General features: G+C 45.0%; 2 protein-coding genes across 3 annotated transcripts; both read left to right on the top strand.

The window, feature by feature from the left end:
* Positions 1–1198: 1198 nt before the first annotated feature.
* Positions 1199–14511, top strand: CIDEC (cell death inducing DFFA like effector c). The gene is made up of 6 exons (XM_032412271.1): positions 1199–1253; positions 1529–1606; positions 2749–2902; positions 9595–9753; positions 9843–10027; positions 13849–14511. The coding sequence occupies exons 1-6, from the start codon at positions 1249–1251 to the stop codon at positions 14048–14050; spliced, it is 783 nt and encodes a 260-aa protein (XP_032268162.1). The 5' UTR covers positions 1199–1248; the 3' UTR covers positions 14051–14511.
* A 3736-nt stretch (positions 14512–18247) lies between these two features.
* RPUSD3 (RNA pseudouridine synthase D3) lies at positions 18248–25027 on the top strand. Of its 2 annotated transcripts, XM_032411904.1 has the most exons (9): positions 18248–18376; positions 18696–18835; positions 19687–19731; positions 19870–19969; positions 20704–20811; positions 20893–20977; positions 21200–21323; positions 23697–23836; positions 24641–25027. In XM_032411904.1, the coding sequence occupies exons 1-9, from the start codon at positions 18276–18278 to the stop codon at positions 24830–24832; spliced, it is 1035 nt and encodes a 344-aa protein (XP_032267795.1). In that variant the 5' UTR covers positions 18248–18275; the 3' UTR covers positions 24833–25027. The 2 variants fall into 2 exon arrangements, with proteins under 2 accessions (XP_032267795.1, XP_032267796.1); XM_032411905.1 differs by lacking the exon at positions 19687–19731.
* Positions 25028–26684: the final 1657 nt, after the last annotated feature.

Genomic DNA, 26684 nt, shown 5'->3' with positions numbered 1-26684 from the left:
AAATAAAATGGAGGGAGGGCTGGGCTGTGCTGGGCAGTATCTTACTGGAGTTATCTTACTGGAGGCTGTGGGGGGGAGGTAAGTGTTTTGTTTTGGGATTTGGGGGGAGGGGGCTCCTGGAGAGCAGGTGAGGTGGGCTTGGCATGGGGAGTGAAGAGTGAGGCTGAGACAAGCGGACTTGGGTAGTGCTAAGTGGGGGAGCTCACAGATAGGCTGGCCTAGGAAATTCCCCAAATTGTTAGAAGGGAAGAGTGATTTTACCCAACTGGGAAGGGGGTTCCTTGTTCCATGACCACTCCCTGAGCTCCCTGCCTTGTGCCAGGCCCTCTCTGTACTGGGAATAGAGAGAACATCTCAGGGCGAGGCACCCAAGGATTGGTGGGGCTAAGGCAGAAACAGACACGGAGGCACGCTTGGCTTGGAAGTAGGAAGGGCAAGACGAAGGGGGAACTGTGGGAGCCATCTAAAAAGGCTTTCCAGAGCCTCTGCTTCCTTCGTTTATAGTGTTCTTGTCCGGTCCGTGTTGTCCATGTAAAACTTTTCTCATCAGTAAATAAATAAATAAATAAATAAATAAATAAATAAAATAAAATAAAATAAAATAATAAAAGGCTTTCCAAAGAGTGGAAAATAGTGAAATTGGGGCTTCAAGGCTGCATGTGTTTAGCCCTGAGCTGGAAGAGGACACTGCAGGCGGTGAGAGGTGCCAGCGCGAAGGCTTGGAGCATGCGAGAGCTGACGCAGAGAGGTTCAAGGAGAGAAAGCGGCAGGTGCGCCCAGGTATCAGCTATCTCTGCGTTCAGGATGGTTGCCAGTAGCCAGAAGCCACAGTGGCTATTTCAATTTAAATTAGCTAACATTAAACAAAGTTAAAAATGCAGCTCCTCAGTTGTACTAACCACATTTCAAGTGCTCAGTAGCCAATGAAGCCTAGCAGTTCTGGTACTGGGGAGAAAGGATATAGAACATCTCCAACATCCATCATCAGAGTCCCTTCGGCCAGTGGGAAGCCTCAGAAGGGGTCCGGATTGCTTAAGGACACAGGAGAGAGCCTGTGTGAGCCTGGCCTTTGAGGTCTCTGGGTTATAGGTAAGGAAACAGTCTCCAGAAGAGGGGGGGTGATGTGACTCACTTCCTGTCAGCATAAAATGGACTCTGCCCCCAGGGACAGGACCCAACCAGGCAGGGCCTCTTCAGCCCCAACTGGGGATCCCTGATCAGTGTGACCAGAGCCAGAGTCAGAGAAACATGGAGTGAGTAGTCCTGGGGAGGGAGGAGCAGCTGCTGAGTGAGGCTGAGCGTGGGCCCTGAGGGGGTTTCCAGCTTGGTCCCAGTTGGCATGTGTGGGATTGGACCGGAGAAGGGCTGGAAAGGTGTGTGTGGGAGTTGAGAGGAGAGACCAGAGTGGAGTTTAGCTGGATTGGGCGGGGGGTGGGGGGTGGGGAATGACACATTTGCACTATGTCAAATGATGAGTGAGAGGGAGCCTTCTATTCCTACCCTAACTAGCTTTCTGCTTCCTTCCCAGGTCCAACACTATCCAGGTGACAAGGATGGAATATGCCATGAAGTCCCTTAGCCTTCTCTACCCCAAGTCCTTGTCCAGGTGAGGAGAGCCAAGGGTGGAAGCAAAGGAGAGCTACTTGTGAGCTGTAAGGCAGACCTTTTCAAACTTCAATGGCCTCATAAGTCACCTGGGCATCTTGTTAAATGCAGATGTTGATTTAGTAGGTCTGGAGTGAGACCCAAGATTTTGCACTTTTTTTTTTAATTAGAGAGAGAAAGAGCAGAGTACTTGAGCGGCGGGGGTGGGGGGGTGGCAGAGAGAGGGAGAGAGAATCTTAAGCAGGCTCCACACTCAGCGCAGAGCCCAAAGCAGGGCTCAATCTCACGGCCCTGAGATCATGACCTGAGCTGAAATCAAGAGTCAGAACACTTAACCAACTGAGCCACCCAGGCACCCATGTTCTGGATCTCATTTAAACCTGATCACAACTTTGGGAAGTGGGGATTATTATACCAAATTAATAGATGGGGGCACTGAGGTACAGAGTGGGTGCTCTCAATCTCCTAGCAAATGGGTAGTGGAGCCAGGATTCAGGCTTGGGTCTGACTCAAAAACCCAGGCCCCTTCGCCACTTCATTTCACTTTACAGGTGGGAAGAGAGAGGCCAAGAGAGGAAAGTGGTACTGGGGGAATGTGGGATGTGTCCCCTACTCATCATGATCAGTGCCAAAAGGCAGCGTCAATGCTACTTCAAAACTTATTAGACATTTGAGGGGCACCTGGGTGGCTCAGTCGTTAAGCATCTGCCTTCGGCTCAGGTCATGATCCCAGGGTCCTGGGATCGAGCCCCACATTGGGCTCCCTGCTCAGCGGGAGACTGCTTCTCCCTCTCCCCCTCCCCCTGTTTGTGTTCCCTCTCTTGCTGTGTCTCTCTCTGTCAAATAAATAAATAAAATCTTAAAAAAAAAAACTTATTAGACATTTGGAATCCCAGACTCCACCCAGACCTACTGAATCAGATTCAGATCCCTAGAGGACATATATGTTCACTAAAGTTTGAGATGTACTGATCTAGCAGCCTTTGAGTAAGACTAGTAAGACTTAGAGCAGGCCTGGTGGGTGGTAGAGGAGGAGAAATATGATGAGCTCAACCTACAGGGGTAGGGGAGTCAGTTTCTTGCAGTGGGGTAAGGGCTAGGAGGCAGCAGACAGCTCATTCTAATGCTCCAAATTGTCCCCAGGCATGTGGCCGTGAGCACCTCAGGGGTGACCCAGGAGCTATTGTCCGAGTCCGGCCCGGAGGCCCCCAAGGCCCGGCCCTGCAGAGTAAGCACTGCTGACCGGAGTGTGCGGAAGGGAATCATGGCGCACAGTCTCAAGGACCTCCAGCACAAGGTGAGGGTCAGGACTGCCCTCAGCACAGCCCAACCCCTGGGACCGTGGCTGAGAGCTGGCCCTGCCAGCTACCTCTGTCCTCTGGGTCATGAGCTGGGAGTTCAGCTGGGATGGAGCGCATGAGTTGGATGGTGAGAAGATTTCCTTTCTGATGCCAGCCCGAATGAGTTGATAGTGCCTGCCTGGAGTGCTGTTCAATGGATTAGTGACAGGGGGAGGCAGTATATTGTCATCCTATACTAACAGTAGGCCAGTGGTATTCTCAGAGTATATTTTTCTTATTGGGAGGACCCTTAGGTTCCCTTTTCCATTGTACACACACCTGGAAGTTGGGGAAATAGGCGAGATTATAGAGATTCTCTTCCCCATCTTCTCCCTTCAGCCAGGGCAGGTCTTCAATCCATCTCCTACACTGGCTTTCCATGGAAGGCTTTGTTAATTGCTGTGGAAGATTTTCTTCAAACTATTGACCAGGTAAGCTTCCAGAGCAGGAAACCAAAGATACACGGCTCTTGTGGATAGCAGTTAACAGCAGGCAAGAATGACACACTTCCCCATTTCCATGCTCCCTCTCTCCCACTGCCTCTCCTACAGCCTCATCTAATCTGGTTCCGTATTAATCTTGTGCCTCACTGCCCCATTAGCTTGTTAGCTAATAAGCTCCCTGCTCCTATGCAAGCCCAGTTGTCTGGCACAGATCATACATTTGTATTAGGCTTCTGATTACTAGAGTCTAGAGTTTAACATATAGAAATCATAGCTGACCTAAACCTCTATTCCAGAGTCCCTCCCCTGTTTCTGTGAATTAGGTCTGTTCTTCTTTGTGAGAGCCCATTTTCCCTCTTGTGAGGCTTGGGGCTGGACACACCAATTTCTTATGCCCTGAATCAGAAGGTCTCTTTTGCACTTGAGTCTAGACTTGCTAGTGTTTTTCACCTGAGGTCTGAGGACCACCTCCTGTACCAAAATGGACTTGTTGCACATGACTTCCCAGACTGCACTCCCTGGGACTGATTAGGTCATGAGTGAGGTTCAGGAGTTGTCATTTTCAGCAGGTTCTTCGGGAGATTCTTATCCACTGAGTTTGGGGACCCCAAGTTAGAGTCCTAACTCCAAAGGATGCAGGGAGGAACAACAGTGAGGGTCCATCTTTCCAGCATGGAACAAAGGTTAAAGGTGAATCTCACCTGTCGAGCAGGGAGGACATCAACCTGTGTAGACTGCTTTTCCAAGTTTGGCAATATAAAGAAAGGAGCAGAGAGAGTGAGGGAAAAAGGGCAAATTGATATGGTTGGCAGTGACCAGATTATTAGTCCCTTATTGGCCATGGCAAAGAACAGAGGGGTTTCATTTTAAAAGACCACAGTAAACCTTTGGAGGATTTTTTTAAAATTAATTTTGAAAGAATCTCAAACTAACAAAAGTTGTAAGAACAATACAAGACTTCCTAAATCACTTGAGAGGAGGTTGCCAACCTGATGCTTCTATTCTTGGATACTTCAGTGTGTCTTTTCTACAAACAAGAATATTCTCCTATATAATTGAAATTACAACCACCAAAATCGGGAAACATCCAATGTTACATGACTACCATTTAATCCTGAGACTTCATTCAAGTGTTACTAATCATCCCAATAATGTCCTTAATAGCAAAAGGATCCAGGTCAGGATTGAGTATTTTATTTAATTGTCTCTTTAGTCTCCTTCAATCTGGAACAGTTCATCAGTTTTCCTGAACTTTCATGGCCTTGACTGTTTTGAATATTATAAGCCTCTTGTTTTGTTTACTGTTCTTCAGTTTGGAATTGCTTATTTCCTCCATTCAGCCTGTATATCTGGCAGGAATATGATAAAAATAGGTTGTCACTGCCAAATTGCATATGATTTTGATTTGTCACATTGCTGTTTAACTTTGATTATCTGAATAAGGAGGTATATTCAGGCTTCCCTATGTAAAGTTACTATTTTTCCCTTTGTATTAATTATTTTCTAGAGAGGTACTTTGTATTAAATATACATCTCATTCTGCATCCAACTTTCAATTTCCTCATTTACTTATATCAGAAGGGATTCAAATATTCCTATTTTAATGGGATATGAGGATGGTAACAGATTATTTATTGATGCTCAAATGGTCCAAGATTTAGCCAGTGGGACTCCCTTCAGCCCAACTACTGTCCTTTTCCCATGTCCCTATCATTCTTCAGTGCTTTCTGACTTTCAATCACAACGAGGTATTGCAAGCTCATCTTGTACTTTACCTGCCCCAGCCCTTTAATTGGCCATTTTTCCTAAGGAAATCTGCTTCATTTTAGGGGAGAATGGTATTCAGAAACCAAGATCTGGGAGTTAGGTGTGTTCATTGCTATTGGTGTGTTGCTGATCCCAGAACTTTACTGAAGGATTTTAAGCAGAAACACATGCTCTCTAGTGAATCCAAGCAAGAAAAGTAAAGTGAGAATTCTATGATCCCAAGATAGCTAATGATGTGGTTGTGAATGTCCTAAATAGTCTATCCTTATATTATCACTTACTTAAATGAGGTTATGTAGTGTGCTGCCTGATTTTTCATTCTCTAGCATGAATGGGTCATGGGTCTCCTTCCATTTTAATCAGTACAGTGTTAATTTAGTAAATGCATATTATGGATGATGTACTCTTCTAGGTAACTTATAGCATTTCTTGTAATCATAACCCTGAGGTAGTTACTACTATTTTCATTTTCTAGAAGCAGAAGCCAGGTTCATTCACTGGGATTTAAACCCAGGCTGTCATCTCATACACTTTTGCATTTAACCATTGTGAAGACTCTAAGACTATACTTGCCTCAACTTTTTGAATGATGAAATGAGTTCAGATTCATGAGATAACTTTCCTAAATTCAGAATAATAATGTAAGGGAGCTAGAATTCAAACCCAGGTCTCTTTAACTCTAGAGTTACACTATCCAATGCAGTAGTTACTAGTTACATGTGGTTACTGAACTCTTGAAATGAGGCTAGTTGAAACTGAGATGTGCTTAAGTATAATTTACATACAGGATTTTGAAGACTTAATATAAAAAAATGTAAAATCATAAATTTTTATCCTGATTTTATGTTGAAATTGTATTTTAGATGGAATTAAATATATTACAAGTATCATGCAGCTATTAGAAAATTTAAAATTACATATGTGTGATACAGAGCATCTATGAAAAACTCACAGCTAACAACATACTTAATGGGAAATTCTGAAAACTTTCCACTTAAGATCAAGAATGAGATAAGGATATCTTTCTTGCCACTTCTATACAACATGGTGCTGGAGGTTCTAGCCAGGCTAATTAGGCAAGAAAATAAAATAAAAGGCACCCTGATTGAAAAGGAAGAGGTAAAACTATTCCTATTTGCAGCTAGAAAACCCTATAGAACACACACACACACACACACACACACACACACACACACAATAAGAGCTACTAATGAGTTCAGCAAGGTTGCATGATATAAGGTTGCAAGATATAAGATCAATATACAAAAATCAATTGTATTTCTATACACTGGCAATAAATAATCTGAAAATAAAATTAAGAAAATGAGGGGGCACCTGAGTGGTTACTTAATCGGTTAAGTGTCCGACTCTTGATCTCAACTCAGGTCTTGATCTCAGGGTCGTGAGTTCAGGCCCTGTGTTGGGCTCCATGCTGGCTGTGGAGCCTACCTTAAAAAAAAAATTAGTGATAATAGCATAATAGCATCAATAAGAATAGAATGTTTAAGAATAACTTTAACAAAAATATATGACTTCTAGATTGAAAATTAACATTGGTAAAATAAATTAGATTGAAGGAAGACTTAAAGAAGACCTAAATAACAGACAGACAAATGTGCTCAAGGATTGAAAGACTTAATGTTGTTAAGATGGCAATACTCCCCAACTTGATCTGTAGATTCAATGCAATCCCCATCAAACTTCCAGCTACTCTTTTTGTAGATATTGACAAGCTGATGCTAAAATTTATATAGAAATATAATGGGCCAAAAATAGCTAAAACAATCTTGGAAAAAGACAAAGTTGGAAGACTTACACTTCCTGATTCCAAAACTTAATACAAAGCTACAGTAATCAACTCTGTGGTATTGACATAAAGAAAGACAGACACACTCTATTAGTTTACTAGGGCTTCCATAACAAAGTACCACAGACTAATACTTAAACAACAGAAATTTATGTTCTCTCAAATCTGGAGGATGGAAGTCTGAGATCAAGGTGCTGTCAGGGTTGGTTTCTTCCGAGACCTCTCTCCTTGACTTGCAGGTGGCTGTCTTCACGTGTACATGGTCTTCCCTCTGGGTATGTTTCTTGGTCTCTAATCTCCCCTTCTTATAAGGACACCAGTAATATTGGATTAGGGCCCATCTTAATGACATCACTTTAATTTAATTACCTCTTTAAAGACCCTATCTCCAAATATAGTCAGACTCTGAGATCCTGGGGCTTAGGACTTCAATATGTGAGTTTGGGAGGTATACAATTCAGCACATAATACATACAAATCAATAGAATAGAATTGAAAGTCCAGAAGGAAGCCCGTGTATTTATGGTCAATTGATTTTTGACAGGAGAAAGAATAGTCTTTTCAATAATTGGTGCTGGGACAATGGAATATCCATATGCAAAATAGCAAAGTTGCATCCCTACCTCACACCATGAACAAAATTAAGTCAAAATGGATCAAAGAACTAAATGTAGAGCTCAAACTACCAAACTCTTAGAAGTAAACATAGATATAAGTCTTCATGACTTTGGTTTCTTTGATATGGCATCAAAACACAAGCAATCAGAGGGGAAAAAATCAAACTTCAGCAACATTAAACACTTCTGTGTATGTTATCAGAAAAATTAAATGACAACCTACAGAATGGGAGAAAATATTTGCAAATCTCATATATGATAAGGGTCTAATATCAAGAATATATACAGAACTCTTATAACTCAACAATAAAAACAGAACTCAATTAAAAATGGGTAAAGAGGGACACCTGGGTGGCTCAGTTGGTTGGGCATCTTCCTTCAGCTCAGGTCATGATCCCAAGGTCCTGGGATCGAGTCCACATCAGACTCCTTGCTTGGCAAGGAGCCTGCTTCTGCCTGCCTCTCTCCCTGCTTGTGCTCCCTCTCTCTCTCTCTTTCTCTCTCTGACAAATAAATAAATAAAATCTTTAAAAATAAATAAATAAATAAAAATGGGTAAAGAATTGAAATAGACATTTCTCTAAGGAAAATATATAAATGGCTAATAACATATGAAAAGATGTTCAACATCATTAGTCATTAGGGAAATTCAAATCAAAACTACTTCATACCGGGGCACCTGGGTGGCTCAGTTGGTTAAGCGACTGCCTTCGGCTCAGGTCATGATCCTGGAGTCCCTGGATCGAGTCCCGCATCGGGCTCCCTGCTCGGCAGAGAGTCTGCTTCTCCCTCTGACTCTCCCGACCCTCCTGACCCTCCCCCCTCTCATGCTCGCTCTCTGTCTCTCTCTCTCAAATAAATAAAATCTTAAAAAAAAACTACTTCATACCGACTAGAATGGCTAAAATAAAAGGCAGACAATAACAAGTGTTGATGAGGATGTGAAGAAATTGGAATCTTCATCCATTGCTAATGGGAATATAAAATGAGGCAGCTGCTTTGGAAAATAGTATTGTAGTTCCTCAAAGAGTTAAACATACAGTTAATTGTGTGACTCAGTATTTTCACTCCTAGGTATATACCCAGGAAAACTGAAAACATATGTTCACTCACAAACTTGTACATGAATACTCCTAACAGCAGTATTCATAATACTACAAAAATGGAAACAACCCAAATGTCTATAGCAACTGATGAATGGATTTAAAAAGTGATATATTGGGGCACCTGGGTGGCTCAGGTGGTTAAGTGTCTTCCTTCTGCTCAGGTCATGATCCCAGGGTCCTGGGATCCAGCCCCACGTCGGCCTCCCAGCTCAGCAGGGAGCCTGCTTTTCCCTCTGCCTGCCACTCCTCCTGCTTGTGCTCATTCACTCTCTCTCAAATAAATAAATGAAATCTTTTTTAAAAATGTGAATATTATTCAGCCATAAAAGGAATCATGTTACAACATAGAGGAAACTTGAAAACATACTGAGGAAAAGAAGTCAGTCTAAAAAGACCACATATTGTATGATTCCATTTATATGAAATGTCCAGAATAGGCAAATCCATAGAGACAACCAGTAGAGGTTGCCATGGGTTGGGGGATGGGAAATGAGTGCTAATGGATAATGGGTTTCTTTTAGGATAAAGAAAATGTTCTGAAATCAAATAATTGTGATGGTTGTACAACTTTGTGCATGTACTAAAAAACACGGAATTGTATACTTCAAAAGGGTGAATTTTATGGTATGTGAATTGTATCTCAATAAAAATTACATATGTGACTCCCATTATATTTTTATTGGACAGCACTGTTCTAGAACATAACCATGAATCCAGGTACCAAGAAGGACCATAATATAGAATCTTTGGATGGTGATCCCACAGCAAGAGCCTGGGTTCCAGTCCCATTTCCCATAGATCCTTATCCACTTGTTCTTTCCCTGGCAGCTGAGATGATGTAATATGGGTCTTCCTCATGCTCTGTGTCTGCATGGGGATGGCAGAAGCATCACTGATCTTATTCTCCAGGTCCGGGACACCCTGATGCTGGCAGACAAGCCCTTCTTTCTGGTGCTGGAGGAAGATGGTACAACTGTAGAGACAGAAGAGTTTTTCCAAGCCCTGGAAGATGACACAGTGTTCATGGTCCTCCAGAAGGTGCAGAAATGGCAGCCCCCATCAGAACTGGTGAGTTCCCACCCATGTAGTGGGGAGAACATTGGGAGCCTGGAAGAAGTCTTTGGGAGGATGCCAACCACAGCCTTGTCTTAATACAGGGTCCTGGGTACCAACTTGCCCTCTCCCATAAGCCTGCCAAGATTGATGTGGCTCGTGTAACCTTTGACCTATACAAGATGAACCCACAGGACTTCATTGGTTGCCTGAATATGAAGGCCACTCTGTATGGCACATACTCCCTGTCCTATGACCTGCACTGCTACCGGGCCAAGCGCGTCATGAAGTGAGTGAATTGGGATTAGCTGGGGATAGGGTGGGTATTCAACAATGAGGGAGCCCCTCTCTGCTCACATGGACCTCAGCCTTCTAGGGCCTGGGACTAGTGTTGATTCTGACAAAGCATGACAGCTAACATTTGTCTAGAACTTTATGGCTGAATTAGTGCTTTAGCATATGCCAAAGGGATACACATACTCCTCCAGGTAGAACTGGGATATATTATTTTTCTAATTACCTTCCACTACAACAACTATTTTTTTCACCTAAAATAGTAAGTTTTCCTAAGTAGTCTTCTAACCAATTTTTAAAAAGTGAACATACATCAAAGATTTTATTGAACTCATTAATTAAGGAGAGAACCAGCAAGAAGTTACAATCAGTTCAGAGAATTCAAAAACCCACCAATACATATAGGTCCATCAAGAATGCTGAGATAAGGGGCTCCTGGGTGGCTCAGTCGGTTGAGGGGCCAACTCTTGGTTTCGGCTCAGGTCATGATCTCAGGGTGATGGGATCGAGCCCCAGGTCGAGCTCTGCCCTCTGCCTGGGGAATCTGCTTGGGATTTTCTCTCTCCCTCTGCTTCTGCCCTCCCTCCTCCTTCAAAAATAAATAAATCTTAAAAGAAAAAAGAATGGGATAAATTCATAGATACGAAATTGGATATTTCCATGTGGGTGGGAGGGATGAAATAACTGTCCTTCTACAGAGGGAATTAATTTGCATGTCTGTGGACAATAGTCATCTGTATTATCTAATGAACTTCTTTTAAACTTTTTACTTTACTTTTGAAAGTGTAATCAAGTAACACAGGAAGCATGAGAATATGTTAAATGATAAGACAAGGACCATTAGGGTGATGTTTCCCAATTTCAGCCGCTCCACTAGTGCTCTAGTGAATTCTTCCCCTATCAGGTGGATGCAGCCACTGAGGCAGAGGCATCCAGCTATTCCAAAGCCACAAAGCTAGGGAGTAGCAGGGCACGGCCTCTTGCCAGTTTCTTCTGACAGATTCTACTCCTCCCCAATTGCTTCATTTAGCATCTACTGAGCACCCACTGTGTGCCTGGCCCTATGATGTAAGCTAAAGATCCAGAGATAAACAAGACGTCAGAACAAGCTGCACAAACCCTCCAGTACCTTGATGAATGCTGGCACATAGCAGGAATTCAAATCATTGTAGAATGAATGAAGATGCATCTGATCCTTGTTCTTAGAGGCCTTCTGAGAAATCCTGCCCAGGGTCCCCAGTGTTCTGCCAGAACATATGTAGCTAGAGTATACCAAACCTTCTTGGCTTTCTTTTTCTTCTTCTTTTTTTTAATCAGTTGTGTGTGTGTGTGTGTGTATGTGTTTTAATATTTTATTTGTTTATTTGAGAGAGAGAGCACAAGCAGGGGGAGCGGCAGGCAGAGGGAGAAGCAGGCTCCCCATTGAGCAAGGAGCCCAATGCGGGACCTGATCCAAAGGCAGACGCTTAACTGACTGAGCCACCCAGGCGCCAGCCCCTTCTTGGCTTTCTGAGTTTCTTCTGGGCATAGCCAGTCTGGAGATGAGGGACCTGAGGTGTGTGGTTCTGTTTGCCAGAGATGACATCCAAATGACAGCCTTGCGCCTCGTTCTGTGGCTAGAAGTCCCATATTCCTCCTATACTTTATCATGTCCCATCTTGATCTGGGCTTGCTGCCGGTAGTTTTCTTTTTTTTTTTTTTTTAAAGATTTTATTTATTTATTTGAGAGAGAGCATGAGATGGGGGAGGGTCAGAGGGCAAAGCAGACTCCCCGCTGAGCAGGGAGCCCGACGCGGGACTCGATTCTGGGACTCCAGGATCATGACCTGAGCCGAGAAGGCAGTCGCTTAACCAACTGAGCCACCCAGGTGCCCTGCCGATAGTTTTCAAATTTCAAAATCTAGAGCAAGAAGCTTCAGCCTTGAAACTCAGTGCATTTCGGGGAAGTACGACTCTCAGACCTAAACCCAGTAGACGTGTTGGTATCAAAAACCCAGCAAGCCGGAGTAGGTGTGGTGACGTCGTGGCGTCAGCTAGTTTTACTATTACTGTTGTTGCTGTTGTAGTAAAACACACATAAAATTTACCATTTTAACCATTTTAAAGTGTACAATTCAGTGGCCTGAAGCACATTCACAATGTTGTGCAACAGTTACCACTATCAATTTCCAGAACTTTTTCATCATCTCAAACTGAAACTCTGTCCCCATTAAACACTCACTTTCCACTCCCCCTTCTTCCAGCCCCTGGTAACCTCTGTGCTACTTTCTTTCTCTGTTAATTTGCCTGTTCTAGATATCTTATACAGTACTTGTCCTTTTGTGACTGGTTTATGTCACTGAGCATAATGTTTTCAAGGTTCATCCATGTTGTAGCGAGTGTCAGAATTTCATTCCTATTTATGGCTGGACCACTGGTTTTAAGCCTCAGTTGTGTGATTTGAGAAATGGGTATACTTTTCAAGTATAGTCTCTAAAATTTTAAAGAAGGGGTGCCTGAGTGGCTCAGTTGGTTGAGTATCCAACTCTTGGTTTCAGCTCAGGTCATGATCTCAGGTTCATGAGATCAAGCCCCTCATTGGGTTCTGCACTCAGCCGGGTGTCTGCTGGAGATTCTCTCTCTCCCTCTCCCTCTGCCCCTTCTCCCACTCATGCTCTCTCTCCCCCCACCTCTTTCTCTCTAAAATAAAGAAATAAATCTTTTAAAAAATAAAAAAAATTTTAAAGAATTTTCATGTGTAGATGTTTATAGTTCTAATTATGTTCCTGCCTCCCTGTACCTCAACCATAAGTTCATTTATTGAATAAAGGTTAATAGTTTGAAAGTTTCAATACCAGCCAGAAAGTCTTTCTTTTCTTTTTGTTTTCCCCTCCCTGACCGCCCCCTCCCCCAGAACTAGACACCCCTAGTGACCCTCATTAATCTCTTTTAAACAGATCTGGATAAGAACTTGGTTAAAATAGTCAAGCATTCCACCAGCTACTCTTGACCCCACATTTTGCCCTACTCATCTACCGATTAGGCTCCCAGTGAAGTGACCTTATGTTGTTTCAACCTCATAACCCTGTGAGCCATCAAAACGGTAATGATCTTATTTGATAGATGGGAAAGCAGAAGCTCAGAAATCTAGTAGTTGGTCAAGCTTCACACAGCCAAGAAGACCCGATTAGAACTCTGGCCTATCTGATTCAAGTCCTAGTCTCAGTACGTTGCAACACAGGGCATGTCCAGTGCCCTGAAAATTTTTTTTTTTTTTAAAGATTTTATTTATTTGACAGAGAGAGACACAGCGAGAGAGGAAACACAAGCAGGGAGAGTGGGAGAGGGAGAAGCAGGCTTCCCGCTGAGCAGGGAGCCCGATGCGGGGCTCGATCCCAGGACCCCGGGATCATGACCTGAGCTGAAGGCAGACGCTTAACGACTGAGCCACCCAGGCGCCCCCAGCGCCCTGAAAATTAACTAGACCACACATGACTTGGCAAGGCCTCAGCATCTAGAACAGAGGTCATGAAGGACAGCGCCATGGTATGGAGATTACTGTGGCTGGCCCAAAGGAGTACTTTTACAAAAAGTAAAGGTCTTATTAAATGAGCTTGAACTTTGCATGAGAAAATAGCGAGGTTATGGACACCTCAGGGAAAGTACAATGGCAGGCAATGCCCGTAGACCCTTTCCCATTTGCTGAAGGAGGGCAGCATCCATTCCTGTTGACACACCGCTCTACGGTTTCTGAAATTATGGAGGGGGAGACATTTAGAGGATGCAGGGAAGGATTTTCTTTGTGTTCTGACTCTGATGCCTTTTTCTTCCACCCAGGGAATTTCTCCGTTGGGTCCTCTTCAGCATGCGGACCACAGGCCATGTGCTGCTTGGCACCTCCTGTTACATGCAGCAGCTCCTGGATGCCACAGAGGGAGGGCAGCCCCCCGAGGGCAAGGCCCGATCGCTCATCCCGACCTGTCTAAAGATACTGCATGAAGGCTCCAGTCCTTGGAGGCCCTCCCCAGGCAAAGACTAGACTGTGGCCCCCATGCTCAGCTCGTAGCACCACAACCTGGCAGCTAGACACTTCTTACCTCGCCACGCCTTCCTCACCCATGCAGGACCATGAAGGAAGAAGCCTTCCCAGGGGGAAAGGCTAGAAACCTGAGGGTTCTTAGCCTGGCCCAGCCCTTCCTGTCCAGGGTAGCTTAGCTGACCAAGAAAGGTCACACCAGTAGGCTAGGCACGAAGTCTGCCCCTCAGCTACTGTCTTCATATGCTCCCCACCTCCTGGCCTCCCAGCCCTGATACTCCTTTGTGAACCACCAAGCCCACTAGTGTATGATATTAGAGAGCTCACATTACATTATTTATGCTGATACTTCTTTGCTTGTGTTCTTTGGGGGTGAGGGTGGAACTCTGTCTGGAAGGTTGGAAAGGTGTAAGGGAAGAGAGGAATCTGTTGTCAAACCATTTTTCAAAATGTGGGGTTACACGAAACAGGACTTTTTCTACCAACAAAAAAAAAATTTTGATTCTGGAGCTAATGTCTGCTCAATCAGAGACTTGAGCAGACCATGTAATCAATACGATAAAGGACAATAAAATCTGCCTCCCAGAAGGACTTTGAATGGCAAGGTGGGACTAAAGCACTCTTCTTCTTTCTCAGTGTTACATTTTATTACAATCTTTTAAGCGTTTAGGTGGGAAAGGACTCGCCAGGCCATAACACAACCCTCCGTCAATGCTCTCCCTAGCTTGCCAGAAGCTTATCTTTCATTTTCAGCACTATCAACTTCAGGATTTCAAAATGAGCTGTTACTTAGCCACAAAGAATATTAGTTTCTCATCAGTGAGAGCTGACATTTTTCGATCTAGAGCAACTCAAACAAGATAAGCAGGAAAGGCCAAGTTTGCAGGTGACTGTGCTTTAGTGTGTGACTCTCAGATTCAAAAACATGTCATTTCTGCCTCTGAATAGAAAGCCTTTTTGGGTTTTAGATACGAAGTCCTGTGTTACCAAAACTAGAGTCTGGAAAGTTAGTGCTGCTGGCAGCTGATCCAAGCCTGCGGCCATGTGTGGGAGGAGCTGCAGAGCTAGCAAACACAGACTTTCTATTCTGGGCTGTCTCCTGCTCTTGCATTTAAGGCCAGAGGCCTGGCTCAGTGCTATCCTGGCTCTGTGGGGTAGGCCTTCCCCATGGAGACACGATGTTTACATCAGCATAGAAGCTCCTCCTGGTCAACACTTGCAGAGGCTGCAGCCTACGTGCCCCCCCCCTTTTTTAACATTTATGTATTTTTTTTAAGTAAATGCTACACCCAATGCCCAATGTGGGGCTTGAGCTCACAACCCCAAGATCAAGAGTCGCATGCTCTACAAATTGAGCCAGCCAGGAGCCCTTATTTTTTTTAAGTTTCTTTTAAAATTTTTTAAAAGATTTTATTTATTTATTTATTTATTTGTCAGAGAGAGAGAGAATGTACAAGTAGGAAGAGTGGCAGGCAGAGGGAGAAGCAGGCCCCCCGCTGAGCAGGGAGTCCGAGGCGGGACTCAATCCCGGGACCCTGGGATCATGACCTGAGCCGAAGGCAGATGCTTAACTGACTGAGCCACCCAGACGCCCCTTTTTAAATTTTTTTAAGTAAGCCATCTGCCCCTCTTGTGAAGTTAGTCACAAGTTAGTCACTCACAAGCTGAGTTGGGCTGGGGGTCCAGAAGTTTGGAATTTGTCCAAACGTCCCTCCTCCTGAGATTCAGAGTTTCACAAGTGAGTCTTAAGTGACTGACCAGGGTCTCTTGGCACCGAGCCCTCTCAGCCTACAGAAAATTAGGTTCTTTTCTTCCAGGAACTTGGGAGACTGACCAGCTGTCAGCAGTGAACAGGATAGGGCAGACTTTGGTGAGGCTGGGATATGTGAAAGGAAAATTCTAGAGAGCATAGGACCTCAGGAGAGCCAGAGGCCAGTCCAAATGGGGGAAAGGCCCTCCTGTGGCCAAGTGCCATAGTGGAGGAGAGGTCTGGTGCAGTTAAGGCACACTGTGTTCCAGCCCCTGGGCCTTAGTCTTTCCACTTTTGCTCAAGCTGGTACTTGCGAAAGCACAGGAGGCCTTTCAGAAGAGGGGTTCTAAAACGCCGTGGGGCCTTATGACAAAGCACAGTACTGTCTGAGCCCAAAACAGGATAAAAACCACTTGTATTCTTGCCAAATATCTTGCCAGCTCTGTCTCTATTTGTGTACATCTATTAAAAAATTGATTGTTTAAATCTTTGAATTAAAAAAATAAGTTTCTTGAGGTATAATTTACATACAATAACATTTTCCCTTTTAATGCATAGACAATTAAATTTGGGCAATGTTTTGTTTTGTTTAGTTTTTGGTAATTTTTTAAAAGATTTTATTTATTTATTTAGAGAGAGGGAGAGAGAGCACGCACACACACACACACACACACACACTTGGGGGGAGAAGGAGAGGGAGAAGGAGACAGAATCTCAAGCAGACTGCACTGAGCATAAGCCTGAATTGGGGCTTGATCCCACGACCCCAAGATCATGACCTGAGCCGAAATCAAGAATCAGATGCCCAACCGACTGAGCCACACAGGTGCCCCAGTTTTGGCAAATCTATAAAGTTATGTAACCACCATTTCTAGCATACTGAAAAGTTCCCTTATGCCCTTTCTAATCCCCATCCCCCAGCCACCCCAAGCCCCTGGCAACCCCTGACTCTTTTCTACCAATATAGTTTGCTTTTTCTAAAATGTCATGTAAGTAGAATCATATAGTCTTTTTTAAAAAAGTATTTCTACTTATTTTTATTTTAAAAAATTTGTTATTTAAAACATTTGATGAATCATACAGTCTTCCATATTTGGCTTCGATTTTTAAACCAGGTTTGCATGTGTGCATGTAGATGAAATATATCAATGAGATTAAAAAAAAACACAATTCCAAAGGGTAAAAATCATTATTCATCTTCTCACTTCTGATTCCTTCTCCAGAAGCAAACATCATCTCATTTTTGTGAATCTGTTCAGAAATGCAGAGACATAAAATGTAATAAATATATGTACATCACATACACACACACATATGCATCTTCTAGTCACACCGTCCTTTTCTTTTCTTTTTTGCTTTAATATATATTTGGAGACTGTTTCATATCAGCACCTACAGACATACACATTCCTTGATTAATGGCTGTGTGGTATGGATATGTTACAACTGACTTAGCCAGTCCTTTGTTGATGAATTTAGGTTAATTTACATTCTTTTCCTAATGCAAACAGTGAATTGAAAGTTACAGTGCTCTTAGTAAATAAGTAAAATAATATACAGGTTGCATGTAACTTTTGTATAGTTGTAATTATAGGATAGAACACATTTTGTTCCTTGCTCTTTTTTTTTTTTTTTTTTTACATAACATCTCATTTCTCCTGTTGTTCCCTGCCTCTGCCTCCCCTCCTCCCAATACCTTTTCCTCCTGGTGAATTTCTATTCGTTGTTCACAACCCTTCCATCACAACGCATGCTGGGACTAGCTCCTCTCCCTTCACCCTCTCAGCATCTGCGTAGGGTTTAGCAAGGTGGGCTGTGATGCTGTGATCTGTGTGCACTCGGTGATCTTCTTGTGGGCAGGGCCTCAGTCTTGTTGATTTCTGTGTTTCCAGCTCAAAGATGCCAGGGTCTGGCATAGAGTTAGCATTTAAAAAATGTTGACTCGGTGATGTATTAGATTTATTTCCCCTATAGAGCTAACCTAGGACAGTATGTTTCCAGTTTTGAGATTTGTTTTGGTTTTGTTTTGATAAATAATGTTGTAGTGAATCTCATTCTCCCTCTGGCCTTCTTCTCCTTTTGGATTGATTATGCACCTGTCTTTTTTTGTTTGTTTGTTTTGTTTTTCCTTCTTCTCAATTTGCCTTACAAAATTGGGCACAACGGTGGTTTTTTGAAGTCAGAGGCTCCTACGAATTGGAATGGTAATCAGAGTACCTTAACCTTTCGTTCCTGTTTTGTCTTAAGAGAGGTCCTCTGATCCCGAGTAAATTCCTTCTCAGCTCCGTGCCTCAATTTCCCCAAAAACACAGACGTGAGGCAAAGCGTTTTCTTCCTGGGCGAAGGCGAAGCTCCGCCTTCTCAGGGCTCTGAGCCCGCCTGCTCGCTATTCCGATCGACAGGCAATCTGACCAATCAGCGTGCTGTAGCCAAGCGGGTCGGCCCTTCCGGACACACGCGCGTTGTGCCGCTCGGGAGATGGGTGGCTATCGGGGTCTGGGCCCCGTCTGGGGTGGCTGGCGGCGGGGGCCGGGGGTCCGCGCAGCGCCCGAGGCCGCAGGCTTTGGCACCGAAGCCGGGTGATTACGCCTCCCTCCGCCCCTTCATGTGGGTGGGACGGTGGGGCCGGGTAAGGTGTGTGTGGGATCTGGAGTTAGGTAGGCGTGGGTGGGTTCTAATCCCGCCGCTACTGTGTGACCCTGAACTACTCACTTGGTTTCTCTGAGCTTCAGTTCCCTCCTCTGCAACATGGGGCCAGTTGTTCCTGAATTTTCGGGAAGCTCATCCACGCATTTTGAGGCATTTGTAGGAAGTGACAGGATTTAAGGTGTGTGGCGATAAGAATGGACACGCCTCAGGAAACAGTGATCTCCTTGTTGCTTACCCCACCTTTTCCAGACATCAGCTGCGACGTCGAGGATCCAGCAAACGGTCGGGGCCCCTGAGGGACCAGCCGTTCCCGGGGCTGCTGCAGCTAGAGAACCTCAGTCGGGAGGGGCTGGTTGATGTGCTGAGGGCAGCCGTAGTGGACCAGAAAGGTGAGGGGTGGGAGGGGAAGCTGCACAGACATCTGGGAGGGGAGCCTGCGGCTCAGAGCCTTCTGGGGCTGACTGGGCTCCCACCCAAAGCCTTTGGGGGTCATATCCTGGTTCTGCCTCCCACTAGTGGTATGACCTGGAATCAGCCACGTAATCTGTCTGAGCCTTAGCATCATGGGCATGGGGATGTGAGGGTGCAAATAAAGAGAGCCTTGAACATAGTAGGCACTTGGTAATAGGAATTGCTATAATAAATTATTTATGGACAAAACACAGGCTTTGAAGTCAGATCTAGGCTCTGTAATCAGCTTACTGTGTGACTTCAGGAAAATAATTTCTGTGAGCCTGAGTCTCCAGTGATTTATTAATTTTCTCAACTATTTATTGAGCATAGGTTCTATTCCAGACACTGTTCCAGTTATACAGTGCTGAACAAGGTAAATATGGTTCCTGCTCTCAGGGAGCCAATGTTTTAGTGGGAGAAATGGATTAACCAGGAAATAAATGAACAAGGTACCTACTACTGATCAGTGCTATGAATAAGACAGGGTGATATAACTGTGTGGCAGACATTAGATTGGAGATTCAGGCCTCTCTGTGGTAGTGACATTTGAGCCAAGAGGATATGAAAGAGCCAGACAGGTGAAAATCTGGGACTGAGGAAAATCAAGCAAGTATAAAAGCCTAAAGTGGCAACAAGCTTAGCATATGCCAAGGACTGAAAGAAGTTCAGTTTAGGGTGTGGTTGATAATTCATGTCTGAGAGTTGTAGTGGGGCCAGTTGAATTGAGAAAGTATAAACTCTAACTGCTGCTTTTGTGTCACTGATGCTCACATACTGTATGTTCTAGGACCTCTCGTGACACTGAATAAGCCACCGGGTCTACCAGTGACAGGTATGGGCACAGGGCGGGAATGCAGTGGAACAGGATTTGATGGCTCTGAGGGACGGGATAATGAAAAGGAGATGGTGGCATGAAGCCAAAGGCCTCTGAGAGCAACTTGTACTTTTCCTTCTTTTTTTTTTTCCCCAGGAAAACCAGGGGAGTTGACGTTGTTCTCGGTGCTGCCAGAGCTGAGCCAGTCCCTGGGGCTTAGAGATCGGGAGCTCCAGGTTGTCCAAGCATCTGGGAAGTAAGTGGTGGTGGGGGGGGGGGGGGGGGGGGTGATGGGAAGGTAGCAGGACAGGCCTCCATCTTGGGTGAGGGAACAGTTGCTTGGGAATAGGCTGAGACATTTTTCATAGGCTGGTTTGGGATAGAGGAAGGATGCAAGGAAAAGGAGGGAACGGACAGATCTGGGTTCAAATCCATGTGCACAAACTGTGATCTTAGGCAAAGCATGAAACCTCACTGAGCCTCAGTTCCTTAATCATAAAATAGAGCAAATCATACCTATGCTCAGTGTGCAGTCACTTCTCCAATCCCATAATCATGGCGGGCATTGCTAGTTGATCCATGATATTCTTTCCTCTAACTGCCATCAATTAGAGCTAGTACTGGAGATGAAATATTTCTGAAATTCCACAAACTCATAGGCTTGTGGGGGAGTTTAAATATTTATGAGCCAGTATACACAAACTTCCTACTATAGGGCCCTGTGCATTGTAGGCATTCAGCAGTGGATGGTAATCGTTACGACATTTGGCTTTAGCTACTTGGGGACCGGGGGAGAATGAGAAACCTTTAAATTATGTAGTCTTATTGTCAAACATGAGGAAGTCTTACTTGTTTCTCAGGGGGAAGTCTGGGTTATAGTTCTGGTGACCACTTGGCCTTAAGCAGATCTGTGTTCCTTCCAAGGGGTCTCCCTTTTTTGTGGGTGAGTCCAAGGGACTTTAACTTTTATGATTTATCCTCTTTCTCCAGAGAGACCTCTGGGCTTGTACTCCTCTCCAGCTGCCCTCAGACAGCAAGCCGCCTCCAGAAGTTCTTCATCCACTCACGGAGAGCCCAGAGACCCACAGCCACCTACTGGTGAGAGGTGCCGGGAGGCTCCTGGGGCAGTAGGGGGGTCCTGGCAAGCCACCCGGTGACCTCCTCCTGCCTCTCTCTCAGTGCTGTCACTGATGGGATCCCAGCTTCTTCTGAGGGGAATATCCAAGTCGCTCTGAAACTGGAACACATTGATGGCATTGATCTAGTGAGTCATGATCTGGGAGGGAACAGGAGGGGACTTTCCAAATATATTATCCCTACAGAGGAGTCAAGGGTATAGACTTGGGGTGGCTGGCTCTCCTGTCCCCTAAAATAGGCAAGTGACCACTGCTTATACTCTGGCTCCATCTTTTGGGAGGAGCAGAGAGGGTCTGGGTGTAGCTCCAGATGTGTGTGAAGCTTGTTCATTCTTGGGCTGACACTACAGGTAATTCCAGTGAAGTCCCCATCCCGAAAGGACTTGCAAGAAGGTGTCAAGAGGACCCTCAGCCACTTCCATGTGGTGGCCAGGGGCTCTGGCTGTGCCCTGGTCCAGCTGCAGCCACTGACAGGTGGGTCTGGAACCCTGGCCAGCCTTCACAACTGTATTTGGCTGGGGGAGGTAAGGAGGGTGGGAGGAAGGTGGTGGTGTTAATGGCAGCTTGGGGAGCATTTGATGGATTCCAAGGGTATAGCCCAGCTAGAGGAGACAGCGCTTCTGCTGCCAGTCTGATCATCATTCCTTTGTAGCCCATCTGTTTTCTTCTCTTAGTTGTTGGTCTCAGGATCTTCTGTCTTTGGTGTTCTGTGGTTTCACTGTGCTGAATCTAGGTGTGTGGGCTTAGTTTTATTTATCTTGCTTGGAATTCACTTTGCTTCCTGAATCTGAAAATTAATATGCTTCATCAATCCGAGAAAGTTCTTTCTCTTCAAATGTTGCACCTCTTGCATTTTCTCTATTCTCTTCCTTTTGAATGCCTAAGAGATGTGTCTGACCTTCTCATTCTACTTACTAAGTCTCTTTTCTTTCATATTTTTCATTTCTTCATCCCTGCTGCATTCTTGGTAATGTGTGTCTTTTTTTTTTTTTAAAGATTTTATCCATTTATTTATTAGCGAGTGAGCGAGAGAGAAACAGCATGAGAGGGGAGAGGGTCAGAGGGAGAAGCAGGCTCCCCGCTGAGCCGGGAGCCCGATGTGGGACTCGATCCCAGGACTCCGGGATCATGACCTGAGCCGAAGGCAGTCGTTTAACCAACTGAGCCACCCAGGCGCCCTTGGTAATTTCTTTAGATCTATTTTCCAGGTGAATAATTTTCTGTTCAGTTGGATCTAATCTGCCAGTTCAGCTCACCTGTTGACTGTATTTTTCTTCACTTCTAGAAGTTCTGTTTGGTTGTTTTACAAATAAAAATGGCCTTATATAGCATTTTTTTTCTCATATTATTTGTTCAGGTTAAATATACTGATACTGTATTTCTATATTTTCATTGTCTGAAATTCTGGAGGGCCTAATCCTATGATGTTTCATACTGACTCTCACACTTGGTAGATTGTTTCATTGCTCTGTGATTCAGGATTGTGAATTCAAGTTCAGCTGGGCCTTTATCTGTGGAAAGCTTGTGTTGCCTCACTGTAGGTAGGACCCTCGGGAGAGGTTCTGCCTTTGCTTCTGCCAAATGCCCCAGAGCTGTCACTGCTTCAGGATCTCCTTAAATATTAATGTCTCGGTTGGAAGTTCACAGATCACTCTGGTATTAATTTGGGTCCCAAGCCTGTGTGAGATCAGGCTCATGGTTGTGAATTCTTAGAGGAAAACTTCTTCATTCCCCTCATCCACACCTAAGGTGATCATCTGCCTTCATCGGTGGCTGGCTTTTTCTCCTGGTTCACCCCTTCACTGAAGATATAGCCCCTCTAGGATTTCATTTGGGTACCAAGGCCTCAGCCCTGGCCCCTAGGTAGCTATTTAAACCGAAGACCCCTGGATACCAAGATTTGCAGCATCCCTAGAATAGATGAAACGTTGGCTCTTGTGTGCTGTGGATTTGTTTTCCATTGGTTTTGATCTTGGGGACCTTACTTTCCTATGCCCGGCTGCTATTTAAAAGGATGATTATTATATTTTTCTGGTGTTTCCAGGTGGTTTATAGAGAGTTTTTAGATTATCCAGTCCACCATATTGCCAGACATGGAAGCAGAGTACAGCTCCTGGGTTTGAATCCCAGCCTATGGTGCTGGGCAAGTCACTTCTTTTTGACCTTCAGTTTTCTGTGTGTAAGATGGGAATGCTGATAGGACCCGCTTTATTGGGCCTTATTGGGCTCCCATGAGGATTAAATTAAATTAAATAAATTTACATATGTGAAACACTTTGTACCATGCCTAGCACATAGCCCCCCATTCCTGTCTTTGTCAAGTTTCCCAAAAACCTGTTCAAATTGGGGTAGGCCAAAAACAGGGAATGTATTGGCTCCCCTAACTTAAAGTTTAGGTGTGGGTAGATCTAGAGGCTCAGAGGATGTCCTCTGGACGCTCTTTCTCCATTTCTTCTTGCCTCCTGCATGTTGGCTTTTCCCTCCCACAGGCTCTCCTCTGGGCAAGGTAGAGATGGCCAGGGGCTCTGGCAGCTCCAGGCCTGCACCCCACCAGTTTAGTACCCTAGCAGGAAAAAGCATTCCTTATTTCCAGTAGCTTCAGCAGTAAATTCGGGCTTGTATCTCTTCATGAGCGAATCCCACAGGCCAGGTGGATTGATGGTTATGACTGTGCTGACCTGGTCTTGCACTTGGAGGCAGGGGCAGGAGCACTGACTTCACTGAAACCACATGCCTGGGGAACAGGAGTGCAGTGGTGGTGTTTCCCCAGAGGAAAGGAGGAGGGAGGATCCTGGGTGGGACAGAAAGAGCAGCTGCCCACCATCTGTCCTGTCTCCTGTCCCCCAGTGTTCCCCAGTCAGCTGCAGGTACACCTGGTCCTACAGCTCTGCCCTGTGCTTGGGGATCACACATACTCGGCCCGTGTGGGCACCGTCCTGGGCCAGCGCTTTCTACTGCCCGCCGAGAGCACCAAGCCCCAAAGACAGGTACCCACACCCACCGATCTGCTGTTTCCAGGGGTGGGCTGTGGGGTGAGGATGGGCAGCACCTTCAGACATTAGCTGTGAAGTCTGGGACTGAGTGGCAGTCCTCTTGGCTTCCAAGGCTATCCATAGTCCTATCTTACTGTGTGGCCTTGAGCAAGTAACATCCCCTCTCTTAGGCCTCATTCTGCCCTTCTGTTCAATGAGGGACTTGAACTGGCCGATTTCTCAAGGCCCTTTTAAATCTGTTCTTTAAGTCCCTGGTATAAGGGCTAAACGTAATTGTGTGTGTGTGTTAGGGTAACTCTATCTGCTCTAACAGAGTAACCCCAAAGTCCCAGAGTTTAACACAATAGTTTCCCTCCACATTAAATCTAATGAATGGGGGTGGGGCAGGGGTGGGCTTTACTCCAAGCAGTCACTCAGGGACCCAGGCCACTGCTATCCAGCCAGCAGATGAAGGGAGACAGTGCAGTGCTGGTCCGTGTGGGAGGTTTTCACGAGCCAGGTCTGGAAGTGGCATATACTTGCCCTCCTGTTCCATTGGCTAAAACTATCACGTGGCCTCACCAAACTGCAAGAGGGACTCAGAAATGTTTAGCTGTGTGCCAGGTGGGAACTGATTTGGTGAACCCTAGCCAGTCTCTGCCATAGTGTGACGGTATGCGTGAGTGTGTGTGTAGAGAAGAAATGAATAAGAAACTATGGACATGGAGGGAGGGAGGAAGTACCTGCCTTACTTCCATTTTGGTTAGAGCTGGTTGGAACTCAACCTGGCTGAATGCTGACACGCCTCTCCCACCCCAGGTTCTGGATGAAGCCCTCCTCAGACGCCTCCACCTGACCCCCGCCCAGGCTGCCCAGCTGCCCTTGCATCTCCACCTGCATTGTCTCCATCTTCCAGGCATGAGGCCCAGGGAGGCCCCCATGAAGCTTCTGGCACCCCTGCCCCCTTATTTTTCCAGGACCCTACAGTGCCTGGGGCTCCACCAACAATAGTCCTCTTTCTGTTCCTTCTGTTTCCACTGGAAAGCAGTGGGGATGGGGTGGGGGGTGGGGCGGAAAGATGAACCTACGGTATCAGGCTTGAGGAGAATGCGGTCGGTGCGCAACATGCACTAAGGCCATGCTTTAAGGTCCTGGGCTCTGCATTCGGACAAACCTAAGCTCAAAGCCTGGCTAGGCCACTTGCTGTACGGTATCAGGCAGATGACTTCATCTCTCTGGACGGGAGTTAATAAAAGTACCTACCTCATAGTGTGGTTTTGAGGATTTGCTGAGAAAGTAAATGTTTATCATGGAGCATGCTTTCTGCTGAGTTCAATATGTGGTCTTTTTATTTGGCTGTTTCTGTCCCAGTTCTAGCTGAGAGGAAATGTCTGATTTTTTTGTTGTTGTTTAATTGTGGTAAAATACACATAGCAAAATTTACCATCTTAACCATTTTTAAATGAACAGCTCATTCACATTGTGGTGCAACCGTCACATCCCATCATCTTGAAGAACTGAAACTCTGCCCCATTAAACACTGACGCCCCATCCACTCCTCCCAGCCCCCAGTAGCCGCCATTCTCCTCTGTCTCTACGAATCTGACTACTCTGGGGACTGCATGTAAGTGAAGATCTTAGATCTTTTACTTGAAAAAATTGTGAAATATATCAAACATACAAAGAGTACATAAATAGCTCTGTGATTTAAAGAATAATTACAAGGTGACACCCATATAACCACCACTCAGGGCACAAAATAGAAACATGCCTCTCCTTCCTTGTTAGGGTAGCAATTCTCAACGGTGGCCCTATATTAGAACCCCCTCAGCGAAGCTTTAAAAAAGCCCCTTCCTACCCTGGGATTCTGCACCCCAAAGATACCAATTTTATCAATCTGGGCTGGAGATCCTGACATCAATCTTTTTTAAAGCTCCTGAAGGGGTTCTATTGTTCAGTCTAGGTTGGAACCCCCTCCCCTGACATGGGAGCTTTCCTTGCTAAAGTTTTTCCACATACATACACATCCCTAAACAATGTATTTTGTTTTGCCCAATTCTGAAGTTTCCATAAATGGAGTCATGCTATATATATATATATTCTTTTGTGATTTGTTCTTGTTCCACACTGTGAAATGCATCTGTGATGTATGGTGGGTTTGAATGCCTGTGCATGACTATACCAGTTTATCCATTCTACTGTTAATGTCATCATTCAGCTGTTAGCACAACACTGGTGTGAACCCGCTTGTATGTATTTCCTGGTTCGGTTATGCAAGAGATGCTGTCAGAGTATATGTATCTTCACTTGACTAGTGTATTAGTTTCCCAGGACTGCTGTAACAAAATTAGCACAACTTGAGTGGTTTAAAATAACAGAAACTGATTTTCTCAGAGATCTGTTTGGAGGCCAGAAGGCTGAGATGAAGGTGTCGACAGGGCCGTGTCCTCCGAAGCCTCTAGAGATGAATCCTTGCCTCTTCCAGCTTCTGGTGGCTGCAAGCTTTGACTCATGGCTGCATCACATCAGTCTGCCTTCATCTTCACGTGGTCTTCTTGTGTCTGTGTCTTCTCTTACAAGGACACTTGTCATTGGATTTAGGGCCCACCTGGATAATCCAGAGTACTCTCATCTCAAGATCTTTAACTTAATCACATCTATGAAGACCATTTTTCCAAAGAAAGTTATTCATGGGTTCCAGGCAGATGTATCTTTTGCGGGGAAGAGAGGCTACCATTCAACTCACTACAACTAAGAAATACCAAAGTTTTTCAGATGGGTGTGGCTGGTTGGGTATTTCCTTTCTAGGTGACCATGGCCCCTTGCTGAGGAAGGGACAGACCAACTCCCTCTGGAGAAGGGC

Source organism: Phoca vitulina, unplaced genomic scaffold, assembly GCF_004348235.1.
Source record: "Phoca vitulina isolate PV1807 unplaced genomic scaffold, GSC_HSeal_1.0 scaffold13, whole genome shotgun sequence".
Taxonomy (NCBI): domain Eukaryota; kingdom Metazoa; phylum Chordata; class Mammalia; order Carnivora; family Phocidae; genus Phoca; species Phoca vitulina.
This window is presented reverse-complemented; position numbering and strand designations above follow the sequence as displayed.

Excerpts from the sequence above, each read along its gene's own strand:
- RPUSD3 (XM_032411904.1), top strand. The coding sequence starts at position 18,276 with ATGGGTGGCTATCGGGGTCTGGGCCCCGTCTGGGGTGGCTGGCGGCGG. Across the intron at positions 19,732-19,869 it reads ACCGGGTCTACCAGTGACAG|GAAAACCAGGGGAGTTGACG; the intron begins GTATGGGCACAG and ends TTTTTTCCCCAG. Across the intron at positions 21,324-23,696 it reads CCAGCTGCAGCCACTGACAG|TGTTCCCCAGTCAGCTGCAG; the intron begins GTGGGTCTGGAA and ends CCTGTCCCCCAG.
- CIDEC (XM_032412271.1), top strand. Across the intron at positions 2,903-9,594 it reads TCAAGGACCTCCAGCACAAG|GTCCGGGACACCCTGATGCT; the intron begins GTGAGGGTCAGG and ends CTTATTCTCCAG. Across the intron at positions 9,754-9,842 it reads GGCAGCCCCCATCAGAACTG|GGTCCTGGGTACCAACTTGC; the intron begins GTGAGTTCCCAC and ends GTCTTAATACAG.